The sequence below is a fragment of the Scomber japonicus genome, chromosome 12 (assembly GCF_027409825.1).
Source record: "Scomber japonicus isolate fScoJap1 chromosome 12, fScoJap1.pri, whole genome shotgun sequence".
Classification (NCBI taxonomy): Eukaryota; Metazoa; Chordata; class Actinopteri; order Scombriformes; family Scombridae; genus Scomber; species Scomber japonicus.
The window spans coordinates 30,369,494-30,379,493 of NC_070589.1; the positions used below are offsets into that span (position 1 = coordinate 30,369,494).

Consider the following 10,000-nt stretch of genomic DNA (forward strand, 5'->3'; position numbering starts at 1 on the left):
ACACACACACACACACACACACACACACACACACACAGTCATGAGACATTAAAACCCGCTGGATCTGATATTATTTGGCAACGACGCATCATCTTATTTTAAGTTGAACTTGTTGAACTTGTCGAACTTATTTCCACATCCAGCAGTTACGGAGCGACATCATCATTCATTATGAGTCGTGTTTCTGTCCACCTGCTGAATGTAAAGTCCAATATTCACTCTGTTTTTACTCTCTAACCAACTTCCTGAGGGACATATCTGGCTCTTTAACCCTCCCGTTGTCCTCGAGTCAAGGGAGGAAGGGAGGAAGGGAAGGAGGGAGGAAGAAGCAAGGAAATGAGGAAGGGAGAAAGGACAGAGGAAAGAAGGAAGGTAGGAGGGAGGGAGGAAGGAAGGACAGAGGAAAGAAGGAAGGTAGGAGGGAGGGAGGAAAGAAGGAAGGGAGGAAGGAGGGAAGGTAAGAAGGAGGGAGGGAGGGAGGAAGGAAGGAAAGGAGGGAGGAAGAAGGAAGGAAAGGAGGATTGGAGGAAGGACAGAGGAAAGAAGGAGGGAGGGAAGGACAGAAGGAAGGAAGAAAAGGGGATGGAGAGAGGAAAGAAGGAAGGGATGGAAGAGAGAGGAAGGAAAGAAAGAGTAGAAAGGAAGGAGAGAAGGAAGGAAAGGAAAGAAGGAAGGAAGGGAGGGAGGAAAGAAGGAAGGAGGGAGAGAGAAAGGGGGAAAGGAAAAGAGGAAGGAAGGACAGAGGAAAGAAGGAAGGGAGGAAGGAAGAAGGAAGGAAGGAGGAAAGAAGGAAGGGAGGAAAGAGAGAGGAAGGAAAGAAAGAGAAGGAGGGAGGAAAGAAGAAGGAAGGAAAGAAGGAAGAAGGAAGGACAGGAAAGAAGGAAGGTAGGAGGGAGGGAAGACAGAAGGAAGGAAAGGAGGGAGGAAGGAAGGGAGGAAGGAAGGACAGGGGAAATAAGGAAAGTATAAGGAGGGAGGAAAGAAGGGGGGAGGGAGGGAGGGATGGAGGGAGAAAGGGAGAAAGGAAAAGAGGAAGGAAGGACAGAGGAAAGAAGGAAGGTAAGAGGGAGGGAGGAAGAAGGAAGGAAAGGAGGGTGGAAAGGAAAGAAGGAAATGAGGAAGGACAGAGGAAAGAAGGAAGGTAGGACGGAGGGAGGGAAGAAAGAGGAAGGAAAGAAAGAGAAGGAGGGAAGGAGGAAGGAAGGAAGGAAGGAAACTATAGCCGGACAGCTGAACAACGAGCTGAAACTGAAACTATAAAGCTCCGTAAACACAGAGAGGAAACAGCTGAAGGTTCATCATCGTTAACGGCAACACATTACAACTCATTACATCACAGCGGCTTTATCACCAGCATATTAAACACGAGGGCGCTTACTTGAGACCAGGAATATCCAGCATGTTCGTGAGTCCGGTCCAGTTGATGTCGAGAGACTGAAACACACAAAGATAAATACATTTAGATTTCAATAAAGGATGAGACACACTTTTTAAAGTTTATAAAGTTATAAAGAGACAAGCTGCTGCACTTCTTTAAAGAGGTATCAAAAACATGATTTCCAATAAGTTAAAGTTTCTTATGGAGGGAGGGACTAAGGAAAAGAGGAAGGGAGGAAGGAAGGAAAGAAGGACAGAGAAAAGAAGGAAGGGAGGAAGGTAGGGGAGAGGAAAGAAACACAGAAGGGAGGAAGGAAAGGAAGGAAGGAAGGAAGGAAGGAAGAAAGGAAGGAAGGACAGAGGAGAGGGAGGAAGGGAGAAAGGTAGGGGAGAGGAAAGAAGGAAGGAAGGAAGGTAGGGGAGAGGAAAGAAAGAGAGAAGGAAGGAAGGGAGGCAGGGAGGGAGGAAGGAAGGAAAGGATGGAGGAAGGGAGGAAGGTAGGGGAGAGGAAAGAAAGAGAGAAGGAAGGAAGGAAAGAAAGGAGGGAAGGAAAGAAGGACAGAGGAAAGAAGGAAAGTAATGGGGAGGAAAGAAATAGAGAAGGAGGAAGGAACGAAGGAACGAAGGAAGGGAGAGAGGGAGGAAGGAAGGGAGGGAGGGAGGGAGGAAGGAAAGAAGGACAGAGGAAAGAAGGAAGGGAGGGAGGTAGGGGAGAGGAAAGAAAGAGAGAAGGGAGGAAGGAAAGAAAGGAGGGAAGGAAAGAAGGACAGAGGAAAGAAGGAAGGTAATGGGGAGGAAAGAAAGAGAGAAGGAGGAAGGGAGGAAGGAACGAAGGAAGGGAGGGAGAGAGGAAGGGAGGACAGAAGGAAGGAAAGGAGAGAGGGAGGAAGGAAGGAAGGAAGGAAAGCAGAGACGGAGGGAGGACAGAAGGAAGGAAAGGAGAGAGGGAGGAAGGAAGGAAGGAAGGGACAGAGGGAGGAAGGGAGGACAGAAGGAAGGAAAAGAGAGAAAGAGGAAGGAAAGAAGGACAGAGGAAAGAAGGAAGGGAGGAAAGGAAGGAAGGGAGGGAGGAAGGTAGGGGAGAGGAAAGAAAGAGAGAAGGGAGGTAGGAAAGGAAGGAGGGAAGGAAAGAAGGAAGGAAAGAAACTGTCTAATGAGGAAAATGATTTTAATGTGTGTGTGTATGTGTGTGTGTGTGTATATGTATGTATGTATGTATGTATGTATGTGTGTGTGTGTGTGTGTGTGTGTGTATGTCTATGTGTATGTGTGTGTGTGTGTGTGTGTATGTGTATGTATGTGTGTGTGTGTGTGTGTGTGTGTGCGTATGTCTATGTATATGTGTGTCTCTGTGTGTCTATATGTGTGTGTGTGTGTATGTGTGTGTGTGTGTGTGTATGTGTGTGTGTATGTGTGTGTCTGTGTGTGTCTCTGTATGTGTGTGTGTGTGTCTCTGTGTGTCTATGCGTGTGTGTATGTGTCTCTGTGTATGTATGTGTGTGTGTGCGTGTATGTGTGTGTGTGTGTGTGTGTGTTTTAGGGGGGGGGGGCATTTAAATCTATTATCATCATCAGCTGTTCCCTGACGGCTCTGTGACTCAGCAGAGAAGGAGCCCGACGCTAATTCAATGGAGCCGATAATCAATACAGAGGGAGCAGATTGGGTTAGCCTGCGCATGGACAGGAAGTAGATGACGGACGCTCGGCTTTCAGCTGTCTGGAAAACGACGTCACGGTAACAAACAAACAGCTGTTAGACGCTACGATAAATCAGAAGTGAAGAAGAAGTTAGATATTAACCCTTTATTGGGCAAATAATTATATTTGGTAACTTCTGTAAATATCCCAAAATATCCTTCCTTCCTTCCTTCCTTTCTTTCCTTCCTCCCTGCCTTCTTTCTCCCCTTCCTCTTTTCCTTTCTCCCTCCCTCGTTCCTTATTTCCTCCGTCCTTCCTTACATCTGTCCTTCCTCCCTCCCTCCTTCTCTCCTCCCTTCCTTCTTTCCTTCCTCTGTCCTTCCTTCCTTCCTTTCCTTACGTCCATCTGTTCTTCCTCCCTCCCTACTTCTCTCTTTCTTTCCTCCCCCCGAACCTTCCTTCCTTCCTTCTTTCCTCTGTGCTTCCTTCCTTTCCTTCCTCCCTCCTTCCTTCCTTCTTCCTTCCCTTAAATTAGCAGTTCTAATAGATAGATAGATAGTTTACTCCGTCGCTACAGTCGCTACGTCGCTGTGTGTGTGTGTGGTGTGTATGTATGTGTGTGTGTGTGTGCGTGTATGTGTGCGTGTGTCTGTGTGTGTGTGTGTGTGTGTGTGTGTGTGTGTGTGTCTGTGTCTGTATGTATGTATGTATGTGTGTGTGTGTGTCTGTATGTGTCTGTATGTGTGTGTGTGTGTGTGTGTGTCTGTGTCTGTATGTATGTGTGTGTCTGTGTGTGTGTGTGTGTGTGTGTCTGTATGTGTGTGTGTGTGTGTCTGTATGTGTGTGTGTGTGTGTGTGTGTGTCTGTGTGTGTGTATGTATGTATCTGTGTGTGCGTATGTGTATGTGTGTGTGTCTCTCTCTCTGTGTGTTCATTCTAGAAATACGTCCAAAAAAAGACTAAAAAAAGAATCCCACAAGCTTTTCCAAAAGATTGCAGACAGATTATCACAATCTCAAAACTCTAATCTGACTGAAATGTGATACACACAATACACACAATACACACACACCACTACTGAATCTACTTCCACCGCCTCGCTTATATTCAGCTCTGAGCTATTAAACAACCAGTGACGTCATAATAATCCACACAGGAGTTCACCTTTAACCCTCCTGTAGTCCTCAAGCAAAGTCCTTCTAAGGCAAGTCATCTCACTCGGCGGCAAAATTGGCCACGCCTCCGGGCAGCTATTTGGCCATAGGAAGACCAACCGGCTATCTAAATGAATAGGGAGAGAGCTGTATCTCCATTTTCCGAGGTCTAAGGGACATAAAAAACATATGTTTTGAAATCACGATGAAAATCAAACTATAATGGCTGAAAGGGTTTGATGGTTTGGTATCAAATTAACGTTTTAAAAGCCTTTTTCCTTACAGGCATCTTGGACTGCGCATGCGCAATACTTCACGACAGTCTTCATTTACGGCAGGCACTGACAGCAAGACGTCATCTTACGCTCACAGCAGAGACAGGAGTTTGTTCACAGTCAACTTTCCCAGATCATGCCACAATTTTGGATAAAGCATTACAAAATATATGTACACAAAGTAGTATAAACTGCTGATCATGTGTTTTAAAATGTCGCTGTTGAAAATGACTTCCAAGTGTCGCAAAAACGTGACCGCGTTGGACCAGCAAAATGATTGGAGCAACGGCACCAGAAGAGGCGGGACATGTGCAAACACCGGCCATCTTGGCGTTACGTAGTTTCCCTATGCACTTCAATGGGAGTGATATGTCTCCTCTTATTATAATGTCTCTGCCTCAAGTCAAGGAAAGAAGGAAGGAAAGGGAGGGAGGGAGGGAGGAGGGGGAAGGTATGAGGGAAGGAGGGAGGAAGGAAGGAGGGAAGGAAGGAAAGGATGGAGGGAGGGAGGAAGGAAAGAAAGAAGGACAGAGGAAAGAAAGGAGGGAGGAAAGGAAAGAAGGAAGGACGGAAGGACAGAAGGAAGGAAGGAAGGAAAGGTGAGAGGAAGGAAGGAAGGAAGGAAAGGTGGGAGGAAGGAAGGAAGGAAGGTAGGAAGGAAGGTAGGAAAGGAAAGGAGGAAGGGGGGACGGAGGAAAGAAGGAAGGAAGGAAGGACAGAAGGAAGGTGTGAGGGAAGGAGGGAGGGAGATAAGGAAAGAAAGAAGGACAGAGGAAGGAAGGAAGGAAGGAAGGAAGGAAAGGAGGAAGGTATAAGGGAAGGAGGGAGGGAGATAAGGAAAGGAAGAAGGACAGAGGATAGAAGGGAGGGAGGAAAGGAAGGAAGGAAGAAAGGAAGGAAGGAAAGAAGGAAGGAAGGAAGGAAGGAACAGTCAAAACAGACGGGGTCAATTTGACCCGGGAGGACGACAGGAAGTTTAATCACGTGGGAAAATGTGAGTTTGCAATGTGATGAAACTCGACTCTGCAGGCGGTAACATGTTTCACACACACACACACACACACACACACACACACACACACACACACACACACACACACACACACACACACACACACACACACACACACACACACACACACACACACACACACACACACACACACACACACACACACACACAGAATGATTAAGAGCTAAAAGTCAAATATTAAATGTCAGAGAGTTTTTGTCAAACAGGAAATAAAACAAAAGTAATTATGGAGGTGAATCACATGCGGACACACCCTGATATCAGCCGAGTGTCCTGGTTACTGTTGCTAAGGAGGCCGAGTCAGAAAAAAACTACACTTATCTGATTAACCACGGTTGTTTTAGTCGTTTCTCTAAAGCAGAAATGCTAAAAAGTTGTTATTAGTAGCTTCTTGAATGTGAAGCTTTACTGTGATAAACGTGATAAAGCAACTAAATTGGCCTTTTTTCCCACTTTCAAATGTTTTAGTGCTTGATTTCCTTTTGAGCTCCTCCATTTGTCTCTGTTTATTGCTTTTAGATTTTTATGTTCTTCTGTTTTAAGTTGATTTTATTGTATTTCTTGCCTTTGTTTTTAATGACTGTATGTTTTTTTATGGTCTCTTCAAGTTTCAAATTTCACCTCTGTTAAAATTCAATTATTAGTAGTAGGCCTATTATTAGTATCATTATGAAAATTAAATATGAATAAACTTGATTATTATATATCAAGTTTATCAATCTCTAATGAATAAACAATACAAGCAATACTTGGTGCTATATAAAGTACATTTAATATTATTATTTTGTATTATTACATTATATTATCATAAATGTTGGATTACTTCTTCTTTGGATATTTTATATTACAATTATTATTACTACACATTATTACATTATATTATTGTAAATATTAGGTTATTTCTTGATTTGTACATCAATAGTATTATTTGTATTGTTATTATCATAGTAGCTCAACAGATGGCTAAACCTAATATTGCAAAATTGCTCATAGATAATATGTAAATATATAGTCAACTGAATATTTGAAGAACTTTGGATTGTTGATCAGATAAAGACTTTTCAATACATCTAAACATGACAATTAAGAGGCATTTTTCTATTTTAATTTAACATTTTATGAACAAAATTATTCATTATATTTATAATGAAAACAAGCAGTTCTTTTTGTAGTAGCTCTCATCAAAGTGTTGCGTTAACAGTTACATAACACTTGTAGTCGTTTCATAATATTTCTGTAAAAATGAGGAAGTGAAGTTGTTTAACAATCACTTTGTTTACTTTGTATGTGAACTTCCACTTTTGTCGCAGCTGCAGGTTTAAACAGAGGAGTACTAGCATTAGCATCATTAGCAGCAGAGTTAGCATCAGTAGCAGCAGAGTTAGTATTAGCAAAGTCCTTCTAAGGCAAGTCGTCTCACTCGGCGGCAAAATTGGCCACGCCTCCGGGCAGCTATTTGGCCATAGGAAGACCAACCGGCTATCTAAATGAATAGGGAGAGAGCTGTATCTCCATGTCCCGAGGTCTAAGGGACATAAAAAACATATGTTTTGAAATCACGATGAAAATCAAACTATAATCGCTGAAAGGGTTTGATGGTTTGGTATCAAATTAACGTTTTAAAAGCCTTTTTCCTTACAGGCATCTTGGACTGCGCATGCGCAATACTTCACGACAGTCTTCATTTACGGCAGGCACTGACAGCAAGACGTCATCTTACGCTCACAGCAGAGACAGGAGTTTGCTCACAGTCAACTTTCCCAGATCATGCCACAATTTTGGATAAAGCATTACAAAATATATGTACACAAAGTAGTATAAACTGCTGATCATGTGTTTTAAAATGTCGCTGTTGAAAATGACTTCCAAGTGTCGCAAAAACGTGACCGCGTAGGACCAGCAAAATGATTGGAGCAACGGCACCAGAAGAGGCGGGACATGTGCAAACACCGGCCATCTTGGCGTTACGTAGTTTCCCTATGCATTTCAATGGGAGTGATATGTCTCCTCTTATTTTAATGTCTCTGGTATTAGTAGCAGCAGAGTTAGTATTAGTAGAAGCAGAGTTAGCATTAATAGCAGCAGAGTTAGCATTAGTAGCAGCAGAGTTAGCATCACTAGCAGCAGAGTTAGTATTAGTAGCAGCAGAGTTAGTATTAGTAGAAGCAGAGTTAGTATTAATAGCAGCAGAGTTAGCATCAGTAGCAGCAGAGTTAGCATCAGCAGCAGCAGAGTTAGCATCAGTAGCAGCAGAGTTAGTATTAGTAGAAGCAGAGCTAGTATTAGTAGAAGCAGAGTTAGTATTAGTAGCAGCAGAGTTAGTATTAGTAGCAGCAGAGCTAGCATCACTAGCAGCAGAGTTAGTATTAGTAGCAGCAGAGTTAGCATTAGTAGCAGCAGAGTTAGCATCCTTAGCAGCAGAGTTAGCATCATTAGCAGCAGAGTTAGTATTAGTAGCAGCAGAGATAGCATTAGTAGCATCAGAGTTAGCATCAGTAGCAGCAGAGTTAGCAGCAGAGTTAGTATCAGTAGCAGCAGAGCTAGCATCACTAGCAGCAGAGTTAGCAGCAGCAGAGTTAGTATCAGTAGCAGCAGAGTTAGCATTAGTAGAAGCAGAGTTAGTATTAGTAGCAGCAGAGCTAGCATCACTAGCAGCAGAGTTAGTATTAGTAGCAGCAGAGTTAGCATCACTAACAGCAGAGTTAGCATTAGTAGAAGCAGAGTTAGTATTAGTAGCAGCAGAGCTAGCATCACTAGCAGCAGAGTTAGCATCAGTAGCAGCAGAGTTAGCATCAGTAGCAGATGTAGAAACAGAAGTAGTGATCAGAGATTATTGGTAGTTGTAGCTGCAGTACCTATAAACACAAATAATCCTGGTAGCAGTTGTGTTATTAGCAGTAGCAGCTGCAGCACTGGGACATATAGTCGCTGTGGAGGTATTAGCATAATCTGTAATGCCTGCAGTGAATCCTGAGGCTAAAGATTAATACTCGCAACCATCTTATATCAGTGACTGAAGGACAGGAAATCCTAAATATTATAAAATAGAGAAAATAGTAAGGAGAAGAAGAGATCAGGTCGGAGAGAGGAAGGATAACGAGGACGATTTGATTTCCAGAGAGGAAAAACAGATCAATCAGAACTGCATCAGGTTTATACTATGAAGCAGTCTCTGCAGCAGATGTTTAAAGTCATCATTTTACACATACACACACACACACACACACACACACACACACACACACACACACACACACATTCTCTCTTTGCCTGTAACACACACACACACACACACTGACCAGAGGGGAAGCCAGATGTTGAGGTTAACCGATAGTATGTGGACTTAATGTCAGAGTGTACAAGTTAATATATGTGTGTGTGTGTGTGTGTGTGTGTGTGTGTTACAGGCAAAGAGAGAAAGTGTGTGTGTGGGTGTGTGTGTATTACAGGCAAAGAGAGAAAGTGTGTGTGTGTATGTGTGTGTGTGTGTGTGTGTGTGTGTGTGTGAGATTAAGAGTAACTGCAAAGCTTAAAAAAAAAAAAGGTTATAAAAGAGGCTTAAAATGTCAAACGCCGGAAGCTGTTGCTAAAGCTGCAGAGATACATGAATAAAAAAGTGCTGAAATATCTGTGTGTGTGTGTGTGTGTGTGTGTGTGTGTGTGTGTGTGTGTGTGTGTATGGGGGTATGTACTGTAATAATAAACCACAACATGCTTAAAAGTCATGTTTTTATTGCTTCTGTACATACTATTTATTGTTCTTCATTCTTTTTAATTGGCGTTCTTCTATTCTTACTGTCCACTTGTTGCTGTTATAATGCAAATGTCCCCATCGTGCACCAATAAAGGAATATCTAATCTCATAAAAGAAGCATTAATATGAATATATCAGATCTTAAAATGCATGTATGAGTGATTTGAGAACATGCTAAAGTGGATCCTTTTAAATAAACAAACAAACATGCACATCATCATTTTTTTGACCTCAGTATTGTCCAGGTGGGGAGTTCTGGTCCTCTGAAATGAGGCCAACCAGGAAGTAACTTAGAACTGCATTCTATCAAAAGGCCACCAGGGGGCGACCGTCTCTATACAAGTCAATGGAGAATTCACCAACTTCTCACTTGATTTCTAACCTCAGTAAACGTTTTCAAAATGTGTTTATGGTCTCAATCGCTAGTTTAAAGCCTTCTTCAATGCAGTATGATGTTCATTTGGGACATTTTGGCCTCCCTGATTTTATATGTGACGATAAAGCAGGGTATGCATTAGGGCGTGGCTACGTCCTGATTGACAGGTTGATTGACCAATGTCCTCGAGATCCAGCCCTCGCAACCATAGCAACCTCCCCGCTCCGCCCATGGCTCCGCCTCATGCCCATATAAGTAGAATCTGTGTTTTTATTTTTCCCAGCATGCACCTGAAATTTTCAAGATGGCGCTGCCTAGATCCGAAACTATTGGCTTCCGAGCAGCAGTCCACAAACCTTTCATACAGTCTATGGTCTGATGTAAACCAGTGAG

The 10,000-nt window shown here is 43.0% G+C and overlaps 1 protein-coding gene across 1 annotated transcript in view; it reads right to left on the bottom strand.

The window, feature by feature from the left end:
• The window catches only part of LOC128369740 (extended synaptotagmin-2-A-like), a 77,876-nt gene that overhangs the window by 21,967 nt on the left and 45,909 nt on the right, over positions 1-10,000 (bottom strand). The window contains exon 7 of the mRNA XM_053330817.1: positions 1,379-1,434. Within this exon, the coding sequence (XP_053186792.1) occupies positions 1,379-1,434 (56 nt within the window). The remainder of the gene's footprint in view (positions 1-1,378; positions 1,435-10,000) is intronic.